Source organism: Cnephaeus nilssonii (assembly GCF_951640355.1).
Source record: "Cnephaeus nilssonii genome assembly, chromosome: 17".
In the NCBI taxonomy this organism is placed as follows: Eukaryota; Metazoa; Chordata; class Mammalia; order Chiroptera; family Vespertilionidae; genus Cnephaeus; species Cnephaeus nilssonii.
This window is the reverse complement of record NC_137088.1, coordinates 6,365,949-6,389,436: the sequence shown is the minus strand read 5'-3', so window position 1 is coordinate 6,389,436 and position 23,488 is coordinate 6,365,949. Positions and strand designations below refer to the sequence as shown.

Genomic DNA, 23,488 nt, shown 5'->3' with positions numbered 1-23,488 from the left:
GCCAGGAAGGCATCCTGACCAGCAGGTCCCCACGGCGGGGCCATGGCTCAGCCCCCCACAGCCGGGCCCGAGCTTGTTCTCCCACGAAGCCAGCCAGCACACTAAAGGAGGAGCCCCCGAGAGGACGTGGAAAAGCACGCGAGGAGAGGCCGGGCGGCCCTGCGGGAACAGGACCCAGGCATTCCCGGGGGAGTCCGCTACGTGAGTGAGCGGTTCCCTGGTCTCTGAGGGCGAGAAGTAGGGGTGCCCAGCACTGCCTGAGGAGCACGCTATGGAAATTAGATATGGCACTTCTCAATAAATAGTTTAAAGCTTCTTAAAGAAATCAGTGAAAAAGAAAAGCAACTGCTGTAAGACCTGTTTTGCTGTTAAGAAAATTATTCCAAGGGGAGAAAAATATCACAGCACAAAATAGTGTGTGTGTTTTTAGAGTAAACAACAACATAGCTTCCCCAAACAACAACACAACAACAACAAGACCTGTCCCTGGAGCCATCTCAGCCAGCTCACACCATGACCCACGAAGCAAACTCACCCCCCACGCCACCCTGTGCACGCCGGGCAGGGGGAGGGCACAGCATGCCGAGCGGGCAGGCCGCAGGCTCAGGTGGGAACTCCCGGACGCGCTCCCCCGGCACAGGCCGCCCCGAGTCACAGTGGGATTCGGAGACAACGACGGGTCTCTCCCGAGGTCACAGCTGCTCATGTCCTCAGGCATCAAGTCTCAAGTCAACCGACCGCAGGCGGGTCTCTAAGGGCCACCGTTTTACCAAGTTACAGTGGGGTTACCTGTCCTTCTGAACATCAACCCATCGACGGGGACACCGCTGAACCTCCCAACCACCCCGGAGGTGCCCCTCCCAGGCTCCCCAGGTCAGCCTCTCCCCATCGCCCCCCAACTCCCCCCGCAAGATGAAGAGATCAGCTTTAGGTAAAATGGTCTACGGAAACCAGGAGGAAAAGCCTTCACAAACACGCGTGACGAATGCCCAGATCGGCCCACAGCGCCTGCCGGCCTACAGGTGGGGACGATTATGTACACGGGGCGTCAGCCAACAAAAACGGCAGCACTACCTAGAAGACTCAAACTTTTTTTTCTTTTTCTCTATTTCTTTTAAACTTCCTTGTCATAAAAGCCAACTTACATTAAAATATACTTATTACAAGACAACACAACTAATAAAATATATAATAAAACGTACACAAGTAGAAAATTCTGAGGTATTTCTGGTTTGAGGTGGTCTGTGGTCGTGAAGTTTTCTTTTTCAAAATTTAAACCTCGGAAGCCACATAGCAAAGCGTGTGTGTGTGTGTGTGTGTGTGTGTGTGTGTATGTGTGTGTTTCATGTTTGTTTTTTAATTTTGCATGTTTCATAAATTAAAAAAAAAGTCAAATGTTGAAACAGCAGCATTAGGAACATCCACGGACTAGAGCAAGGTGACGGCGAAATAGAGCGGTTTTAGGATATGCACCACTTGAAGGGTCTGGAGAAAGCACATCCACGAGCCTCACAGAGGGGACAGTCCACTCCGCGGGGTGGAGCCGGCGCCCCGAGCCTCAGGGTCTCCAGAGAGGCAGGCCTCAGCGGGCTCCACCCCATTCCTCCTGCCTGGCTGCAGGGCGCCCCCGGCGGGCACTTCCCTGAATGCTCATACTCCCCGTTTCCTCCGTTAAGGACGTTTACAGCATCATGTCTTAGGAAGAATGTACTCACTCAACTGTGATTTCTACCCTACCCTAACCGTGAAACACAGGGCAGAAAGAAACGTTCTGTCTGAGGCCCAAGCCCAAGGGAGTGGAAAGAGCCTGGTCAGGGCCCGCCGACGGGCCAGAGCCGCAGGCGCCTCTGGGCTCTCTCCAAACCCCGCTCCTGCCGGTCATGCTCGGCCTCCGCACGGCCCTTGCCCTCAGCTCCTGGTTACCTGAGAAGTAGCCTCACAGCAAAGGGTGTTCTCCGGATGTGCCCGCGTCCAGTGTAGCTTGTTCCAGACCGCCCCCCGCCGCGCCGCCCCCTCCAACGCGTCCGCCCGTCCTCCTCCTCCCCGCTCTGCCTCGGTCAGGAGACACCCGTTAATCCGTGAAAGACACATCTGCTGTTTCTTAAACTCGCTGTCTGAACAGGGAGCAAAACACACTAAAAGGGAGGGAGGGAGGAAGGGAGGGAGGGAGGGAGGGAGGGAGGGAGGGAGGAAGGGAGGGAGGGAGGGAGGGAGGGAGGGAGGGACTCCTCCGGAGAAAGGTGTGTTCTGATGTAACAGTCTTCAAAGGTTCCTCTCCGAAGAGTTTGCAGCATTAAGTTTCCTAAGCCTCCCAGGAGGTGGGCTTCTTTGTGTCACAGGTTCGGAGACCACGAACCAAGAGAAGGCGGGAGAAACGAACCCCGAGGACAGGAGGCGGCGGAGGCTCCTCAGCTGGGCGCGGGCTCCGCACTCACAGCTCAGCACCTCGGCGCGGCCGCCGGCCGCTGTTGGCGATACAGTAGAGCAATGTGCTGGTAGAACTGATCCAATCCAAAAAATAACATTAATAATAATAATTATAATAATTATAATAATAATAAAAGGTCAAGGTAAAATAGCAGCTGCGTTTTATGAGTTCGTGGGTGGTGTGGGACTTCCAAAACAAAACACTTCTTTTTTTTTCTCCTTTCCTCTTCAGATCCATTGAGTCTGGAGAGCCACTCGTGTCCTGGGCTCAGATGCTCGACTCTTTAGGGGGCAGGTCCACATTGGTGACGGAGGTCACCAGGGAGACCAGACAGTCCGAGGTAGTGCCATTGACCGACCTCCGGATCAGGGACACCCGCTCCTCCACGCAGCCCGCAGACAGGCGAGCCTCCGCGTCGTGGTCCCAGCACTCCTCGATGGTCACGCAGAGCTGGGCGAGGCCCTGCACCATGGCGGGGAGAGGGAACAGCCCCGTCAGTGCCCGTCGGGGAGGACACGCCCGGGGACAGCCAGCTTGGTGATGTTGCCCAGGGTCAGGCAGAGCCCACGGGCGTCCCAACCCCAGAAGCTGCCCATCAGCAGGAGTCACCATCCTGAGCCCACTGGCCTCCCAGACAGGAAGGTCCACTGAACCTCCATGTAGGAAGTGGGGGGAACCAGGACCCGCCTGGGGCAGATACAGTGACGTTCAAACAAAATCTCACGGGAAGCCCAAGTCAGGCGAGGCCCCCAAAGCGGTGGCCACAGTGGAGACCAGAGGGCACTGTCCCACCCCACTCCCCGCAGCCCTGGGGCCACTCCCCAGAGTTCAAGGACGTGGTGGTATGACACCCTATGCGGGACCCAACTGTGCGGAGCTGGGACAGGCTATGGACAGAATGCCCACATCCGGGAGCTCTCTAGCCTGCTGGACCTTGGACTCCTCGCCAAGGAACGGGACCGGCTACCCCAGCATCCCTGCCTTGGGAGACTGAGAAAGTCTGAGGCAGAGGCAGACTCCGGCCCGGCCTCCGCCTTCCCCACTCGCAGCCCTGGGTTCCAGGGAGCAGCGCGGCAGCTGAACTTGGCCTCGGCAGCTTGACCCCTGATGGTGTGTGTGGCAGAGTGTAGCCCCCAGTGATCCCAAGCCTGTCCTTTTTCCGAATGAACCCTGGAGTGGGCAGAGGGGTGGGGCTCAATGGAGCTGAAGGCAAACCTCCTGCCGAGAGAGGAAATGGCTCACACAGCTGGAGTCTCTGTACCACGTGGAGGAGCCCACGGCCAGAAAATGATGATGGCAGGAAACAGAATATTTATCCAGAGCGACTCCATATTAAATGCTTATAGAATGCAGGTGTCCTGCCAAGAGATTTCTAATGACGGCTCATTAAATCTATTACTACCCTGAGGAGACGGAGGCTCAGAGAAATAAAGCAATTGGCCCGAAGTCGCCCAGCCCCTCACGGGCAAATCCAGGACTCGGACCCAGCTGGGTCAGGCTCAGGGCCAGCAGGCTCCACTGCACAGGTGACCCACACGGGCAGCCTGGGTTCTGCCAGAGCGAGCCAGAGCCGCCTCCCTGCAGAGCACGGACCCTCCCTAACGCTCCCCTGGCGGGAGGGGAAAGGCCCTAAGTGGCCTCTGACCTGGCGGAAGCAGGGGGACTGTCCTGCGGCCTGAGGCACCCTCTCTCTCTGCCCCATGGCCCCCTGGGTCTCAGGTTCCTGCCGCCCAGGCCCTCACCGGATGCTTCAGCCAGTGATCCTTAATGGCCGGCCGCATCTTCTTGTGCACGACCACCTCCTGCAGCTCCTCCAGCGAGGGGTGCTGGCCGATCTCTTCCTCAAAGGGGAGCATGTACTCGTCCACCGGTCCTGGGGGGTGAGAACGAGCCGGGCGGGTCACCCCAGCCCCACTGCTCCCCACCCACCCGCGGGATGCCGGGGCCGGCGGGCGCACTCACCGTCGGCCGCCGTGCAGCGGGAGACGAGCTCCCACAGCACCAGCCCCATGGCGTACATGTCGATGCGCAGGAAGGCGTCTCTCTGGAAGTTGATGGCCCCCTCGAGCACCTCAGGGGCCATGTACCGCCGCGTGCCCACCTACACGGGACGGGGAGGGTCAACGGTCACCAGCCACGCACGACGCTCTCACACCCGGACAGCGAGCTGCATCCCTTGCGCACCAGATGGGCCAGGACGGCAGAATTCAGAGCAGGACGCACCAGATTCCCGAGAGGGTCACGAAAGGTCCCGGTGTAAACTGGACCTCGATGACCACTTAACACGTCACACCCTCGAGACAGCAGTAAGCTAACCTGGAACTGCCGCTGCTACCCCATCACCACCACACGGGCCACGCGGATGTGTGTGTGTTTCACTGAGATTAACACCAAAAACAAAAGCGGGAAGACAATACTTAAAAATATTAGCAGGGACTGTTTTAGGATGATCTGTTTTTTAGTTATTTGTTCTAGGTTGTTGGGTTGGGGTTTTTAGTATATTTCTTCCCCTGCTCTCTTGCTTAATCATTATTACTAAAAAGAAAAAGAGAGAAACTGAGGCGACAAGGACGAGCGACCAAAACCCCAACCAGGAAGCCTCGGCATGTCTCAGCTGCCAGGCCCGGCTCCCTCAGCGCCTGCCAGACCATGCCCTCCTAGCGGTGAATGACAGCACTGTTCTCGGAGGTCTTGGGAAGCTCACGCAGCGACCCTGGCTCCTGCACCTTGCCAGCTGAGCATCACTAGGGCAACACCACCCCCTCGCACACCCCGAGTCTGTTACCTGCCCATGGGTGTCCCCGGGAGGTTTCCCTGGCTCAAACCGAACAGCCAGGCCGAAGTCAGCCAGCACGGCCGTGAGGTCGCTCTTCAGCAGGACATTCTTGCTTTTAAAGTCCCTGTGGAGACAAGTGGGCTGCGATGAAGAGGAACGTCACGGTCCAGCCTACCTGCTCCTGGGCTCCCATCCTGGCTCTCAAGACACTGGAGCCTGTGCCCTGCCCTACGGCCGCCAGAGACCCCAGAGCAGGACCCCACCCTGCCTGCGAGCAGGGTCTGCACCGGGGCGGAGGCCCATGAAGCCGCAGGTGGGCAGTTTTAGGACCCCCCCGCCCCCAACGCTGGCATGAGCATCCCTGATCGCACTTCCCCCGGAGCCGTCAGAGCGACACCTGCCCTGAGTGGCCGGGCAAACTCCATCCCGGTCCCCACAGTGTCAGAGGTCAGCCCTGCATTCGCAGAGGGGTTGAGGGCAGGCGCACGGACCTGGGATCCGTGTTTTCTGAGAGCGTCTATAGTGTTTAGGATGTGAGTGAGCACAGACGCTGAGCTTGCCTGGGCTGCCGTCCAGGGCCCTGAGGGGCCCACGCCCACCCCGGAGGCAGGCGCAGAGCCGGGTGCTGGTGTGCGAGCTCAGCCCACCTGGCATGAGCCGTGACTTCTGGTCCTCAGTCTCCCCACTGCCTGTCTCGGCCTCGGTGTGAGGACTGCACCGAGGGGTAGTAGGCACACATGCTCGGGGCCGCCCCGGCACACTTACTATGCACTACTGTTAGGTTGAACCGTATGGAAGAGTCAACATTCAACCGTTTTTGACCTACAAGAATGGCAATTTCATACAGTCAACCTTTTGTGACATCACTGTTAGTCCCATCAGGGGCCCTTCAGCTTTGAACCCTGGAATCCGAGGCTCACTCCCCTCCCTCACAGCCACAGAGCCGCGCTAAACTAGGTGCGGCTAAGCTACTCGGCGCTCTGTGCTGCTGTTCCCTCCTCAGTCAGCCGGGGCTGAGAACCACAGAGGGTAAAACGGGCGGGTACTTCTACGTGTTTGCGGCACTGGCTGCCAGGCACCCCACTAAGACGAGGAGCGAACACAGCGGCTCCCAGAGGGTCCCTGAGACTGTTTGGGGGGATCTGCAAGGACAAAACTATGCTCATAGCCACCTTACGCTCATTCCCTCAAGAGCAGTTTCCCAGAGGCTACATCCGTGTGATGTCATCACTGACAGCTGGTGGGATGTGTGCGCTTTAATACAGCAAGTATCAACAGACCTAAGCCACGTACACAGAAGGCTTTTTAACAGGAGAGAGAGACTGCAACCAAAAACTGAGAACTTGTGAGCCAACTCTCGGAGCCGGCATTTCCTCAAGTGGCCACTGGAGGGCACCAGGAAAGCGGCTTGGAGGCCAGGCCAGGCCCGAACAGGGGTGGCCGGCAGGCAGCAGCGGCGGCAGGCGGGCCCTGGTTGTTGTGCCCAGTCACTTCTGACACACCACAGAGTGGCCAGGCGTGTTTATGAAGTTGAGACACCCCCCCCCCCCAGGCCCTGTTCTCGCCCTCCAACCTTCTCTGCAGCTCCAGGCCGAGCCCAGGAGGCCAACTGCTAAGCCAGGTACCTGTGGGCGATGGACGGCTTGTGGCCCTCACCACGGCACCAGGGCACGTCCTCGTGGAGGTATGACAGGCCTCTTGACATGGTCTCTGCCACGTGACACAGTTCGTTCCACGTGATGATGTTCCCCTTGAGGTAATCCGTGAGGGAGCCCTGGAGGAGACGGCACCGAACGTGGGGACAGGTGCTGGAGACAGGGCAGGACCCGCCCAGCCCCGGGAGGCTGTCTCAGGGGACTGACGGCTGGGGTCCCCCCACCCCACCCCGGGAGGCTGGCATTGATACAGAAGATCTATGAGGCCAGCAGAGGTGGGGCGGGGGCGGGGAGGGGATTCGGAGGTGTTCATTATGAAGCCACTACTCTGGTTCGTAAGAAAGTACCCCAGAGTTAGGGGTTCTTATTGTAGGCACTCACGTCCACACCTATGGCAGGCCGGCCGGGGACCGTGGTCAAGCTCACCCAGCCTGGGCGTCCACCTCCGCGGGCCGCGGCTCACCTTGTCGTGGAAGGCCGTGATGAGCCACAGCTCCACCTCCAGGTTGGAGCCGCGCTTCTCGGCGGCGATGAACTGCAGCAGGTTCTCGTGCTTCATGCCGGGCGTGCTGAAGATCTCCCGCTCGCTCTGCCACGACTGCTTGTCCTGAGGCAGGGACACGGCTGAACCCCCCTGCAGCCACCCCCCTGTGACAGCACCACCGCCCTCACCCCGTTCCCCACGCCCCCAGCCTCAGCACCTGGAAGGGAGGCAGGCAGAGACCTGCACTGCGCCGGGCCGGGAGCAGAGGCCAGGCATGATCCCTGAGGTCACTAAAGCTCAGCACCCGATTTACAAACGGGCGCACTGAGGTCCAGAGAGGGGAGCGAGCGGCCCAGTATCACCCCACACACGAGAGACACGCTGGGCCTGGCTTTGCTAAGGGTCTCGGGAAACTGGTGCCCAGGATCTCTAAGCAGAACCTGACGTCAGAAACAAAGCCCTGAAAACCAGAGCGGATCTGCCGAGCCCTACCTAGCCGCACAATGAATGTCACCACCCCCGGGGGGCCCACTTCTCTCTCACCCCTACAAGGGGCCTGCACTGCCCGGGACAGGACAGCCCCGGCCACAGCACAGCGGGACGCTCACCTGGAGTGGGAAGATCTTGACAGCCACGAAGTCGTTCATGAGCTGTGCCTTCCACACACAGCCGAAGCGCCCCCGAGCCTTGATCTCCAGCAGCTGCAGCGGCTTGAGGCCCACCAGAGGGGATGGGGGGGGAGGTCCAGGGTCCTGGGGGGAGATCGGGGCTTGAAGAGTCTGTCCTGGCCTCGCCACCTCTGCCCTGCCCTGCGCCGAGCCAGCGTCTCACCTCATGGATGTCCACGTGGCCGTAGGGGGCTTTGCGATGCCGGTACATCCAGAAGGCCAGCAGGACGATGAGGGAGAGGCCCCCGATGGGCAGCAGCGAGTAGGCCAGCACCGTGAGCAGGGTGGGGGCTGTCGGGGGTGGCTCGTACGTGACTGGGGGACACACGGAGCCCTGTGTCACACAGCCCGCCCGCCCCCGCACCTCTGGGGCCAGCGAGGCCTGCAGCCACTCCCCACCCAACCCCGGAGCTGAGCGCTCCTCCCGGGCCAAGGAGCGGCCCCAGCCTGCTTCTCCCTGGGCCTCACCTTCCGGGCCCCCAGCCTCCGGCAGGTGGGTGAAGCGCTCGTTGCAGAAGTTGCCTTCACAGCAGCAGAAGTACACCTGGGGGTTCTCCTCGGTGGCCACACACTCCTGCCTGGGGGCACAGTTTCCCACACACCCCTCAGCGGAGGCCCGGCCAAACCCCTCCCCACAGACAGCCTCACGGGGAACCACCAGGGGGACAGGGTAAACCCACCTCCCCGGCAGTGGGACCGAAAGTCTGGGAGGGACAGCAGGATGGACACTCAGCGCTCCTCGGGGCCGGGACCCCAACCCCGCAGCACCCCCACATGTCCCAGCTCTCCCGAGCCCTCGTCCTTCCCCTCGGGCCCTAAAGGCCAGGCTCGGCCTCACAGACACCCTGAGACCCGTGCGGGCATGGGCAGGGTGCCGGCAGGCGGCGCCGGGGGAGCTGCGGGGCGGCCGGGAGGAGGGGCGCTCCAGGGTACCTGTCGTAGCAGTTGAAGTCGTCCAGCCAGCAGCCCTTCTTGACGAGCTCGATGGTGCCCGAGCTGTTGCGCCAGGAGGCGTAGCAGTGCAGCCGCTTGTCCTGCTCGCCCTCGCAGCGCTCCAGGCCGCTCTGGTTGGTGCGCTCCAGCTCCCAGTTGGCGTTGTAGTAGATGCACTCCCGCGTCTCCGCCTCACTGCGCCCGGAACCTGCGTGGCACCCCGAGGGAGAGACCTGCTGAGCACTCCACCCACCGCTGCTCCCTGTCCTCCTGGACCCAGGCCACCCTGAGGGAGGCTGGGGGGTGGGTGCCAAGCCCCATGCCACCCACCCGTTCGACACCAATTAGTTTAATGTGCCAGCCAGCACCCGCCTCCATCTCATTTCCCCCCTGCAACTGCCCCCTGGCCCAATCAAGAGGGAGGCGGCCACACCCCTAACACAGACTGGAGAAACAGACACCCAGACTGACGGCCAGATGCCACAAAGGGGGCTCCCCCGACATGTGAGGCCCCTGGGTGGGGGCTGTTTCCCTACAGCAGCCATTACTAGAGGGGCCCTCAAAGTCACATCAGAAGCACTGCGTGTGTAGGTGACTGCTGTTTAAAGGAATATTTCAGACACTCGAAAAGCGTAAAAATGATGTAACCAAAGATAATCCCCAGGAGGAAATCACATAATGAGAAGGCTCATAGAAGAAATAAAATGTTACGAATGGGCTCGACAACTGCTTTTTAAATGCCAGGCTTCCCCCGTGAGCCTGCCAGGTTGATGTAGGCAGAAGCCTTGGCTGTGCTGAGTGCTAGGACCAGTTCTGGACACGACGGACGGACGGATAGAAGGACCAAGGAACGGACAGAAAGACACGCCGGTGGCTAGTTCCCGGCTAGGGCAGGATTTCAGAGGGAGGGGACGCCAGACGGGGTGGCCTGCTGCCCAAACTCCGAGTCCTCGGGGGAGTTCCCATCTCCACTCTGACAAGCAGCAAGTCCCCGGTGCTAGGCCAGGAGCCAGAACCAGGGAGGCCCACAGACAGCGAGCGTGGCCCAGCCCCTCCCTCAGGCCCCGGATCGGGCAGGGACCCCCCTGGCCACTACCGAGGGCAGGACCCATGCACACAGGGCTGGGAACCCCAAACCTCAAGCCCCAGGGGGAGGACACACAGATCTGGGATGTCACCAACCCCCCTCTGACCAGACCCTCCTACACGTGGCCAAGACATGCAACCATGAGCTGTCCGTCTTGGGTCAAATCCTGGCTCTGATGCTTCTGAGCTGTGACCCTGGCCAAGTTACCAAACCACCCCAGCTCCTGCTCGTGATGAGGGCGTGCTAACAGCACATGCTTCTAGCGCGGCTCCAAGAGTGAGATGAGGTAGTGCACTTTCCGAGTGGCCAGGACCATGCCCGGCACTGGCATGTTAGCTGGCATATTAGAGCCATACCCCGCCCCTGCTGCCCAGGACAACCCTTCACAGCACAAGCCCCCCGGAGGGCCCCCAGCCCACCAAGCGGGAAGGGTGCACACCCACGCCTGCAAGAGCTCGGCATTCCAAGCCTAAGGGGGACCTGATGGCAGACCCCAGGCCCCTCCCACACCACGCCCAGGCTCTGCTGCCAGCTGGAGACCCAGGGGGCCTCCCCCTGCCTCCCTCCTCCCTGGCAAGCTCTGCTTCTGCACACACTCAGCTATTTATAGCCTCTGGCAGCACTCCAACCACAAGGCGGCCGCTGCCTTTTAATAGACACAGGGCTCCTGCCCACACTCACGGAGCCAGGGCACCCCAGCACAGGAGGCTCCCCCTGACCTCCAGCTCACCCACCCATCCTGCGGGAGAGGAAGCTGTGCTCCCGGGACAGGGGTGCCTGTGGTGCCCCTTCATACGTGCTGGCCCCGACGGGAGGCGCATGCTCCCCACGCACCCGGGCAAGGAAGGGGCTCACTGTATCCCTGAGCTACAGCCAACCCAACCGCTGGCCTCCAAAGGAACCAGGTATACAAGCGGCATTGTCCCCAACAGGTAGTCCCTATATCCCAGGGCCTACACGCTGGTGAAAAGAGCCCCCACGCTCGCCAAGCCCTAGTCCAGGCAGGCAGGGACACGCCACTCCCGGACACACACCTCCAAAAAATAAAGAGCAACCAACCAACCAGAATACACGCAGATTCCGCTCTGAACAGACTTTAGGGGAGCAAGACCTCAATGGGCCAGTGCTGACAGGCGAGGAAAAGTGCTGGGAGGTCTGTGTCCCCAGTCCAGTAGGCCTTGGCTGCACCCCACTATGCACAGGGGAGAAACGGGAGAAATCCTACAGGATCCCGCTGTGAAGGACTCCAAGTGCCCTGGGGACAGGGAAGAGTGAAGGACAGACGGAGAGGGGAGGGGCGATCCAGACGGAGCCTTGGTGGGAAGATTTGAAGCTGAAGTGGCCATGTGCCCCCTGGGGTCCTATGAGCTCCAGGCTTGGGGTGTGACCACCCAGCCGACACCTCCCCGAGGAACCGTGGACCCCAGCAGCCCATGGGCCGCTGCACTCTACCCTTGGCTCCTGGAGGCCCCCCAGAGAGCAGGGTTCCAGCCCCAGCCACGCAGGTGAGAAAGGGATGGACCCAGCACCACATCCACCAGCCAAGGTGCACCCTCCCAGAAGCCACCATGCCTGAGAGGCGGCCAAGCAAGGCCTCAGGCAGCCCGTGTTCTCCTCACTGTCCAGCTCCAGGTCTGCCCAGACAGGACAGGCAGCCGACCCGACAGACAGCGGCCAGGCTGCCTTCCCGGGGGCTCCTGCCTTAGGCTCCCTGCCCTGCCCCATCGGAAGGCAGCCCTGCCGTTTGCTGGTGCCCGGAGGAGCCACCCAGTGCCTGTGTTCATGACTCCACTACTTCAGTCCACACAGTGGCATCGTCACCATCTTCCCCACGACCCGAGTCAAGATGTGCATGGTAACTCCAATCTGGAGCTCATCCAGGTCTGCTTCAACGGCAAAGTGCCTGCTGGCTATTTATTTAAAACTAGAGGCCCGGTGCACATTTGTGCACTGGGGGCGGCAGGGGGTGGGGGGGTTCCTCAGCCCAGCCTGCACCCTCTCACAATCTGGGACCCCTCAGGGGATGTCCGCCTGCCGCCATCCCCTGGGGATCGGGCCTAAGCCAGCAGTCAGCCATCCCTCTCACAGTCTGGAACCCCTCACTCCTTACTGCCCACCTGCAGCAGAGGCAGGAGAAGCACCCACCACCTCGGTTGCACTCGCCATCTGTGAGCTCAGCTTCTGGCTGAGTGGTGCTCCCCCTGTGGGAGCACACTGACCACCAGGGAGCAGCTCCTGCGTTGAGCGTCTGCCCCCTGGTGGTCAGTGCATGTCTACCAGTCGTTCTGCCGCTTGGTCGATTTGCATATTAGGGTTTTATTATATAGGATGACCAGCTAGTCATTATATGTGCAAAATTGTTTGTAGAAATAATCTGAAGCCTACAATGATGTTATATTCCTTGAATGATGCTATATGTGCTTCTGGAAAGCAGCTAAGGGCACCATTAATTCTACAACATCCTAATCTAACTTCAGAGTTTGTCTTCTTTTGGCTCCCCCTCACCTCTTTGCAGTCTCAACCCAGAAGAAGGTATAGTGAGCACTAACCCACTCTCTGTTTATAACTCGTTCCTGTCTTCTTAGCCCCACAAGGCTATCAAATGCAATTAATTCTCAGCCTCTCAGTTACCCATAGGAAGGGCTGCATACAGACTCAAATGTCAAAGACACCACCCAGGGCCTCTCTTCCCACAGACCCTGGCCTACTAGGTCTTCGCTAGCTTCTTAGCTCTACAATGCTTTCAACCAGAGACGTCTCCTGAATCTGTCTAGCTTTTCCAGATGCCTTCAGAAAGAGCTGTTTCTGACTGTCAGAGAGGAAGTCTCCATGTTTACCTATACCCAGCTTTTATTTTATTTTTTTAAATATATTTTATTGATTTTTTTTATAGAGAGGAAAGGAGAGGGATAGTTAGAAACATTGATGAGAGAAAACATCCATCAGCTGCCTCCTGCACACCCCCCACTGGGGATGTGCCCACAACCAAGGTACATGCCCTTGACCGGAATCGAACCTGGGACCCTTGAGTCCGCAGGCCGACGCTCTATCCGCTGAGCCAAACCGGTTAGGGCTACCCAGCTTTTAGACATATCTTCAGGGTCACATTACACCCAAAGAGATATATCTACACATACATGGACACTGAGGTCACCAGTACAGGTAAGGCTGCCCATGGAAAGTGTTAAGAACACAGACCCCAGGGCAGAGTCATGAAAAATGCAATTGCCATTCCAAACTGTCACTCAAGAAGAAAACAAAATTCACTTTCAACCAACTCTACTATTTCAGACTGCTATATACACCCACGCCCCTCAAAACTCACGGGTTAAATCCCTAACTTCCAATGTAACATATTGGGAGACAGGCCATTAAAGGAATCAATTAAGTCAAATAAAGTCACAAGGCTGGGGCTGTAATACAACAGAACCGGTGCCCTTATAAGCGGAAGGGGCACCAGGAGGGTGTGTAGACAGAGAAAAGGCCCTGTGAGAACACAAGAAGGCAGCGACCTGCACGCCGAGGAGAAAGGCCTCATCGGAAACCAACCCTGCCAGCACCTTGGTTTTGGGCCTCCAGCCTCCAGGATTGTGAGAAAATAAGTTTGTTATGTGAGCCACCCAGCCCGGGGTATTCTGTTCCGGCAGCCCTAGCAGACGGACACACAGACAGTGCACGTCACCTGGACGGCGTGGGAAAGCTGCCCGCCACGTCACCTGTACTAGAAACAGGACCTCAAATCCAGGGTCACCTAAATCCACAAGCGGGGCCTGACAAGTGGGCTCGCACGAGGAACCCCAGTAAAACTAGTGGAGAAGCAGACACCACGCTGAAGAGGGAGACTCGGAAAGCAAGGGCTCTGAGGAACAAGTCACCTCAAACCGTCTCCCCTACTTCTTCCGTCAAACGGTGGCAGAGGGTGGTACAGGGGAACAAGGCATACACCCTCAGCCCGGAAAGGAAGCTCGCCAGGGCCCCTTCTTTCGTGAGCAACTTCTCACAAGACTAAAGTAACTCTTCTACAGGTTTCTCCCACCCCCACCCCCTACCATGGTTATCACCACATGTGAACTCAGCATCTTCACTGGGGTCACCGCCAATGCGCTATTACCCACAACTCCCCAGCAACCTTTAGCAAGGGGCTCCGTCTCTCTGGAGGGTGGATGCAGCATGGAGCACAGCGAGTGAGCACACAGACACACACCAGCAAACCCAGACCTGGCTAGTCCACTGCTCCCCGCCTCCCATCCCCTCGCTCCCCAGGCTCTGCCGGCACAGCAACCAGGAGACTCGGACACCGGGAGCAGTCTCCCCGGCTCTCCGCAGACACTGGCCAGTGGAAGGCCACACTCGCCCTGTCCGGGCACCCTTCACGGAGTGGGCCGCTTCCCACCTCTGCAGGGGAGGAGGTGCTCACAGGTCACTTGCTGCAGAGGGCCACCTGCCACCTCACCCCACTGCCACCTCCTGGGCAGCCTCGGGGGAAAAACACCAGATAGGCATTTCTTAGCACTTATTAAAATTTTAAACAGGCATGTCCTACAACCCAGAAATTCTTCCTCTGGTCATCTACCCTCGAGAAACCATCTGCATAAGGTGTACAGGATCAGAAAGCCCGTCCGTGAGAGACAGGATAAAATGTAGTCTATATATCCAACCTTTGAAATTTCATACAGTCTCAGAAAGGCTGAGGTAGGTCCACGTGTATTAGAAAGATTGCCAAAACACGGCTCTGAGTTTAAAAAGCCATGATGTGCAACAGCACAGATGCAAGTCACAAACACGATAAGCAAAAGATGAACACAAAACCGTTCGTCTGTAAGATTCCATCCACGCAAAGAACAAAACAGGCAAAACTAACGTCTGCCGTTGGAAGTCAGAATAGTAGTTGGCCTTAGGGGTGAGGGGTGGAGAGTGGAATGCAGCCAGAGGGCTTGGTGGGGGGAGAGGCTGGCAAATTTCTGATTCTTGACCTGGATACTCACTACATGGATGTGCTCCGTCTGTGGAAAATGCACGAAGCTGTCGCCTATGACAATTACACTTACATATGTATTGTACCGTTCAAGTAGGTGTTTTAAAAGGGCAATAGCATGTTAGGTTAAAAAACAACCCTCTCTATTTAAGCCTCTCTAGACAAGTAAGATGTCTAGAAGAATGTACAACCTGAGAAAGCTCACTTCTGGAGGGAGACTTAGATGGGAGAACCTGGTTTTATCTATAACATCTAAGTCCTTGCCATTAAAAGTATGTATATTATTTGGAAAACAAAAATTAATAAAACTTAACCTTTTGCACTCGGATGTCGAGTGTGACTCGACACGGTTAGCATTAGAATAAAGGAATCGAGAAAAAAGCAAGCAAGTGCAAAGGGTTAAAATGGGAAGAGAAGTTATGGCCACAGTGACCTCTGCTCCTCCAAGCCACACCCCAGGGGAGCTAACCAGGAGAGCTGCGGGTGAGAGGTCGGGGTGCACTGTTCACTGTGGGGAAGACAGGACTGCATGGCTCTGGCCCTCCTTCTCCCCCCAAGTGACGTTCCAGGACCCACTCCCAGGTGGAGGGTTCGGAGGAGGACCCACACCAGGTGTGGAGTAAAAACAATTCATCTAACCTTCCTGCTGCTCTCGTCTCCAAGCCCCCGAGCATGAAGCCTGATGCCCTTCGTCTTCAGGGCACAGAGAAGCTGGGCCTCCTTCTGAGACCTGGGCCTCAGGGATCCCCTCTAACGCACACACACCCCCACCCCCGCACAAGCCAGCAGTTCCAAGTGGGGGCCCTGTCTGCCTGCTTTGTGATGAGAACGTCAAAACTTGGATGAGAATTCCCAAAAAAAGCACGTAAAGTAAGGGTTCCTCCGCCCAGGGCTACCAGTGCAGGGCTCGGAGAACTCACGCATGCTCTGAATCAACGGGTGGGGGCACAGGGAGAGGGCTGTCCATGGCACTTGGACATGTAAAGGCACTGTCCTCGTACCTGACAACAATGCGCACCACCCTACAAGCCGCGAGGAAACATCACCCCAGCATCAACACTCAAGAAAGTCAGCTTCCCACTCAGCCTCCTGTGTTCACTGGCTCAGGTCTAGGAGGCACACGGGGGCCCCTCCCGCTCCTCAGATGGACAGACAACAGCTGGTCTGATCACATCTTCGGCAATGCTCGGCCACACAAGCCGGGCAGCGGCTCCTCCAGCCGCCAGCCAAGGGCTTGGGTTTCCAGCCAGCCTTCCTTTTCCTTCCCCAGAACTAATTTTAGCCTCCCCGGTTGTCAGAGCAGAACTGAAATCGTGGGCAGAGGAACGTCGGCACACAAGAGCATGAGCTCACCTCACAAAACGTCTCATCTGCAGCCCAGAAACCGGCCTGAGAGAGGACCCACTGTGCGGCAAGCCCGGCCCCTGGAGGAGGTCCCCTGGGGAGGAGGGACACACACTGCCCAGCGGAGCAGGCTCCCAGCGGTCACGTGCACGTGAATGGGGAGGGCTGCCAGGCCTGGAGAGAGTCTGGGAAAGGCACTTCTCTGTGCAGAGCAAGACTGGCACAACCAGGGCAAAGCCTGTGGCTAAAGGTGAGAAGCATGATTGATATCTCGGTTCAGGAAGAAGCACGGGTGATCCCCAACAGCACCAGCCTGAACCATCAGCTGATTTCAAGTTCCCACCACTGTCTCAAACGAAGACATCACTGAGAAACTTAAGCAGCAAAGACTCAGAAGGCAGGAGCCTCTCCTCTCTCCCATCCCCACCCCCACCCCCACCCCCACCCCCCAACCCTGAAGTGGCACCACCAGGACCTCAAGGAACAAGCACCGAGACTCAGGCTGGGATGCCTGGTGAGTCTGGTAGACAAAGACAAACCAAAAAGGAAGCCCTACCCAGGGGGGCAGGGCCGAGGGGTGTCTATTCTGGAAGAATTGGTGGTAAGAGTGAGAGGGAAGAAATAGAAGATAAAAAATTCTGAGAAGGCAACCAGGTTCCGTTGGAAACACCCCAAAAGAGATGGAACCAGGAAGTCCACCCCAGCAGGCCACCCTTTTAAATAAGCCCTTCCCACCCCGGGGATGCGGAGGACCTGGAAACTGACGCCTCGGAGGCTGCTTCCGCCCCCCGCGGAGCCCAGTCCCAGTCCCTGAGCAGTTCCCACTGCAGCAGGCTGTGTCTTGCTGAGATCACAGCAGAGCCCCCCAGAAAGCCCTTCCTAGCAGAGCCAGGAGCAGGGCGGCGAAGAGTAGAAAGCAAGCAGGGGCTGCCAGCTGCCAAGCCCAACCAACAGGCGCCCCGAACCCCTGGGGCCAGGGCCTCCAGGGCTGGCACCTGTCAGGGGCAGCTCTATCCACACCTCCCGGGTCCAGAGGAGGACCTGGCCCTGCCCTCCAGCTCCCTGAGGCCGGGGTAGAGACCTGTACCCATACCTTTAGGGAGAGGCTGACCCCGGGCCCTGGCGTCCCCCGGCTCGGCGCTCCAGGCCCACCGCCGCGGCGGCTCATCGGGGCGCCACGCAGCGGGCCCGCTCGGGGGAAAGGGCATGCCAGCGGCAGGCTACAACCCCCAGCGCTCCTCTGGGCCCACGCGTACAGCCTCCGCTCCAGCAGCCTCCACTCCAGCGGCTCCCAGGCCCCAGCGACAGGCCCTGGCTGACATTCTGTGCGTGTGGGAGGGAGAGGCGCGAGTGCAAACCTCAAGGTGGCCGTCAGAGGCGGGTGGGCGGGTGCGGGCGGGCAGGCTGCCCGGCCACCCACAACCACCGCCTCCCTGAAACCCGAACCACTTCTGGGAAAACTCAAGGACGCCAGGATTCTCTTCGGTGGCCAGCGGTACTCCAGAACCACTCACTTCCAACCAAACTCTCCCACGCTGAGCAGGTTTAGCGAGGCACGAATCTCCTAGCCTGAATCCAAGGGGGTAGGGCTGGGGAGGCATTAGCCATGAACCCCATCTCCCCAAACTGTCTCTTTAAACGCATGAGGACATTCTAGATCAGAGGTTCTCAGCCTGAGGTGGTTTTGCACCCCCTCTGCCCAGACACGTGGCCATGCCTGGAGACATTTTCAGTTGTGACTATTAGAAGTGCTACTAACAGTTACTGGTAGAGGCCAGGGTGCTGCTCAACATTCTACAATGCACAAGAGAGCACCCCTCTCCCCATACACACCGAAGAGTCATCAGCTTCAAATGTCAACAGTTGTCAAGGCTGAGAAACCCTGTTCTAGAATGAGGCCCACCCAGCCAGGACCCTGCCTGAGGGCTGTCTACCCACTGCCATGCGCGTAGGTATTATCCAGACGTCCCAGGCTATGGTAACAGGTCAGAAACTGCAAGTGGATCCAAACTCCGATCTGAGGTCCCGTGGTTCCCACTTGCACTACCCTGAGCTCCCAGGCAGGGGGCTAAATGTATTGGCACTCAGGGGAGGGCTTCTTGGAGGAGGAGGAGAAGGAGGAGGAGGAGGAGGAGGAGGAGGAGGAGGAGGAGGAGGAGGGAGAAGGCCAGGGCTGGAATCTGAACATTGGGCAGAGTCTGAACAAAAAGCAAAAGTCCAGTGGCCAGACAGGGTAAATCGAAGCAGCAAGGTGGGGACGAGCCCAGTATCCCCCAAGGACAGCACGCTGCCCCTCAGGACTGGTACAGTGGGTATGTGCAGGGCAGCCTGGACTTCACCGAGTTCAACCCCGGGAGCCGAAGTTTCCCAGCATCAGTGCAAAACAGCGAGTTGCATGAGGGCTGTCTACCCACTGCCCTGTGCATGTGGGAGGGAGAGGCGCGAGTGCAAACCTCAAGGCGGCCGTCAGAGGCGGGTGGGCGGGTGTATTTCCTGGGGAAAGGGTCTACGCCTCCCGTCAGATTCCCAGAGGAGCCCGTGATACAAAGGGCCACGGTACAGCACGGGCCCTCTTCCTGGGTGTCCCTGAAAAGGAAGTTCCTTAGGTGAGATGCCAGGGGAAGTCCAGGTGCTGACTGGGGGTCTCCATGCCCAGAAAGACCCCAAAAGTAGTGCACCACAGAGGCCAGGGACTTCCAGGTCTTGTTTGCACCCAGATGTAGGGCCTGGGCAGACAGGCACTTTCTCACATCACCCACCTCTAAGAGCCTCTAATAGCTGAGAAGGGTGCCCCTCCTCCCTAAGGACAGGTAGGGACGACACCCTTCCCTGTGGTGACACCCTTCCCTGTGGCGGGGAGCTGATGGCCTGTGGCTCTGTGGTCTGTGCTCCTGACAGCTACCAATACACTGGGCCTGAGCAACACTTCACACACACACACACACACACACACACGTTTCTCTCCGGAGGAAATGGACAACATGTTTGGGTCAGAGAGCAGCCAACCTGAGGGCAGACTAGGGCAGTCAAGGCCTGCACTTCCTGACAGGACAGACAGGAGTCAGAGTCCCTTCCCAGCCAGTGCTCCTGACATTCCACTCAACACTCCCCACCTGGTTCCACAGGCCCTGGTCTGGCCCCAAGTACAGGAAGTACAGTAAGTACAGAGACAGACGTCAGGAGCCCCTGTGGGAGTCCCCTGGGCCTGGGGCAGCTCTCCCCACGGGTCCTCAAAGGTCAGAGCAGTGGCCACCAGAGGGCGGACAGGTAGGTGTGACCCCCACCTTCCTCCCAGGGCAGGGACACAGGCCGTTGTTTTTCAGCCTAACTCCAGCTGCCCCACCTTGCAGGGTACGCCAGGTGGGAGAACCAGAGGCAAGAGGAGGGAATACAGTGGTGGATGAGGGAGGGGAGGATAGGCCCCACCCTGCCCTGCCTAACCTGTGAGGAGGGTGAGGACTGGTGAGACCACACTGAGACAATTTGGGAGAGAGATCCCAGGGATGTCCAGGAAGATTCTAGAGAGAGACAGGTGAGCTGTGCGTGCCTATTAAGTCGGCTGGCTGCCACCCTCCCCTCTACAGGCCAATACCTTCCTTCTCTTGGAAAAGCATCTCATAGCAACACTTAAAAGGGATCAGGGGCAGAGAGGGGGACAAGTTCAACAACAACACTTTGCCTCTACCACACAGGAAACTGCTCCAAAAGAGCCATGATGCTCCCTTCAAGAAGAGGGCCCGGGTACCAACGAGGAGGTCTCTATCCTCTGGTCTGCACGCAGGCTCCGGGGCACCAAGCCCCGCAAAGGGAACTCACTGGCTTTGATGTAGACAGCTAAGTCAAGCAACACCGCGAAGAGAGACTGACAGAGAGGGAGGGTGGGATGGGGATCCCGTATCCCCACCCCCGCAGCGGCGCGGGGTTCCCAGCCCCGCCCCTGCACGCCCGGCCCCGCCCTCCGCGGGTTTCCCAGACTCCGCGCCGCGGCCACCTCGGCGGCCAGGGGCCCGCGCTGCATGTGTAATGGGGGCTGGGAACAAAGGCGCGCGGGACCCGGCGCCCCGGCAGCGGCCCGGCAGCCGCCCGACGGCCCGAGCTTCTCCCCGGAGCTTCACTGCGCGGCTCCGCATGCGTTCCGGGGCTCCCCTGAGCCACCCCGGGCGCGGAGCCGGTCCCTGCGCGCACCCCCAGCGCGGGCGAGCCCCGGCAACGCCAAAGGAGGGAAATCGGCGCTCTGGCCTGAAGGGAAACACCGCTTCCCCAACAGAACCCGCACACTCTCAACCACGCGCGCGCAAGTCAAACTAAGCCGCGCGGGTCACCCAGCCCCGCCACGTGCTTCCCCGAGGCCAGAAGGAACAGGGACCTGTTGGTTTTCCTTCGCGCCCCACCTCCCCTCCCCTCCCCTCCCCGGCGCCCAAAACAAAGCGGTCCCGCGGGGTGGCTGCACCCCGCGCAGGTGGGAGCCGGTGCCAGAGGCCCGCCTTGCGCGGGACACGACGGGACTCTGGTGGGATGGGGTGCAGAGGGCTCCGAGCTGTGCACAGCAACCCCTTTCGCTACGCCTAGCGGCTCCGAGGCTCGCGTAGCCCTTCCCACAGCCGCTGCTGCACCCACAGCCCCGCCACCCCCGGATCAGATCTGCCCGCCCCGCTCGGCCCCCTTCCCACACTCTGATTTCCCTCTCCCGGGGTTCCCTGCGCCCGTGTAGCCCGAACCCCGACCCTGGGACTCCGGGTCCCGGCCCCCACCGTGGGGTCGCCTCCGCGAACCGCCGCACAGATAACATGGTCCCCCCCCCCCCCCAACATCCGCTAGCGGGGCGCCCGGCGCGCCCCGAGTCCCCGCCCCGGGAGGTGCGAGCTGGTGCAGGTGGCGCGGCGAGGAGGCCGCGGCCCGCCCTTTGTTGGTAAACACCGCGCGCCGCCCGAGGCCGGCCCCGCGCGCCCTCCCCGCGCCCCCCGCGCCCCCCGCGCCGCGCCCGTTCTCACCCGCGCACAGCGATCCCCAGAGGAGGGCGAGGGCCGCCCAGGGCGCCGTCATGTTCCGCGGCGCCGCCCCGCGGACACCCGGAGCCGCGGGCAGGGCCGCGCGGCGCTCCCAGGGCGCACGGGGCCCGGCGGCGGCCGCGCTCTCCTTCCCGCTCCCGCCTGTGGTCTCGTCCCCCGCGCGCTTCCTACGCCTTCGTCCCGGGCAGCGTGAGGGCTCCGAGAGCCGGGCGGCGGGGCCGCGCTCAGGGCCGCTGCGGGCGGCACAGGCTGCGGCCCGGACTCCGGGGCGACGCGGGGGCCGGGGGACGGCGGCGGGGCGCGGGCCGGGGGGCGCCGGGCTCGGGCATGGCGTGGCGGGGCTGGGCCCGGGCCCCGGGCGCAGGGGCCGAGTCCGGAGGGGCCATGAACGGGGGGAGGGGTGGGGGGAGGGGAGCTGAACCGCGTCCAAAATGGCTCCTGAGCCGCGGCCGCGGAGACCAGCCAGCGGGGAAACCCGGATGTTGGATACAAAGAGGCGGCGAGCTGGGCGGGGAGGGGGAGGGGAGGCGGGTCCTCGGGCCGCGTGGTCCGCGCCCCCCTTAGGGGCGGGGCCCAGAGAAACAACAACAAAGAGGCCCCGCCTCCAGCCCGCGCCCTCCCGGGGGAGGCGCAGGAACCCCCGGACCCGAGCGCCGGGCGGGGCGGGGCGCGCGTGCAGACGCGACGGCGTGGGACCCCGAACCACTTGGCCCGGGAGCCACGGAACCTCGCGGCCGCCGCACGTGGAGTTCTTGCTCCGCGCGCTGGAGCCCAGGCTTCGGAGCGCACGCTGCCCTGGGACCCGGAATGGGTGGGAAGCCTGGCTTCCCCTCCGGGCCTGGTTACCCCCTGAATAAGGAGAGTCACAGTGAACCATAGGAGAGTCGTGCGAACTGATTGGCAGAATAAGGCTGTCTTCTTTTAAATGATGAGTGGGCACCCACGTCTGCACCCCAGGACCCCCCACCAATACCCCCCCAACACACACACACCCACAAAGGCACAGCTGGGGAATCCTGGAGCTGGACCCACGCAAGTGAGGGAGGGCGCGGAGGCCCGCACGCAGAGCAGCAGCGGACCGAAAAGGGCCTTTGCAACTTGCCTCCCCACCCTTAGCTCCAAATGGCCCTCGGCACTCTCACCCCCCCCCCCCATCCCCACCCTCCCGCGCTCCAGTCTGCACCAGTGGAATGTTCACAGTTGCCTCCTGTCCCGCAGTTGGAGATCTGGTCTCTGGAGACCGGCTTCGCGGCCCTCTTCACCTCCCCCAGGTTCCTCCCTGGGGCGGTGGTACCCTATCTCAGATTCCGCCCTCCTTATCACACAACCAGAGCTCGGGAGGTCAGGACATGGCTCCCGGCTAAAGAGGGAAAGCCCGTCACAGCTCAGGGAAGGGGTGAGGAGGACCCTTGGATACAGAAATTGTCCTCCCTCTTCTGACTTGTCAGGGCCTTTGTTAGGGCAGGAGCAGGGCTAGAGCGGCCGGGAGGGAGGCGGGGCCGGGAAGCCTGCCTTATTTCACGTCTCCGATCCTGTCTCCTGCTACAGAAAGCGAAGAGGTGAGGCTGCCTCCGTGCTTTGCAGTTTTTACACAGCCGAAACCTTACTCAGACACAATCTATGTCAAAGTCCACCATGTACAACGCATATCACCTTATTGAAGTTGGGATGAGGGTCCACCACCTCCAGGTTCCAAACCACCTGGGACCACACTTTGGCGTCACTACCCAGAAAGATTTCTAGGTCTCTAAAGGTCCCTTCCAGTCCTGGAAAATTCTATGTTGGAATGACAGCTTTTAAGGCAGAATTGAATGTGACTGCAGCTAAGCAAGGAAGCAGTGTATTAGGGGTTTGGTGATCCCATGGGAGGCTACACTGACAGACATAGGGGAAGCAACTCCATATCCTGAATCCAGTAAGTCCTCACTTAACATCAAAGAAAGGTTCTTGGAAACCGGGATTTAAAGCAAAACTAGGTATAACGCAACCAGTTTTACCATAAGCTAATTGATATACACAAGAGTTCAGTTCCTATGGTATATTTCTGGTCACAAAAACATCACCAAAGCTTTTAAATAAGGACCCCCAAAACATCTTACCTTATAATAGAGAAACATGCAAATTGACCG

General features: G+C 59.7%; 1 protein-coding gene across 2 annotated transcripts; it reads right to left on the bottom strand.

Moving 5' to 3' along the window:
* Window positions 1–211: 211 nt before the first annotated feature.
* Window positions 212–21,640, bottom strand: ACVR2B (activin A receptor type 2B). 2 transcript variants are annotated; one of them, XM_079794979.1, is made up of 11 exons: window positions 21,342–21,640; window positions 8,945–9,152; window positions 8,480–8,589; window positions 8,175–8,326; window positions 7,952–8,095; window positions 7,323–7,466; window positions 6,830–6,978; window positions 5,214–5,328; window positions 4,391–4,529; window positions 4,171–4,301; window positions 212–2,890 (listed from the first exon to the last, which is right to left on the bottom strand). In XM_079794979.1, exons 1-11 carry the CDS (start codon window positions 21,391–21,393, stop codon window positions 2,696–2,698), a joined length of 1,539 nt encoding a protein of 512 aa, XP_079651105.1. In that variant the 5' UTR covers window positions 21,394–21,640; the 3' UTR covers window positions 212–2,695. The 2 variants fall into 2 exon arrangements, with proteins under 2 accessions (XP_079651105.1, XP_079651106.1); XM_079794980.1 differs by having other exon boundaries at window positions 8,175–8,302.
* Window positions 21,641–23,488: the final 1,848 nt, after the last annotated feature.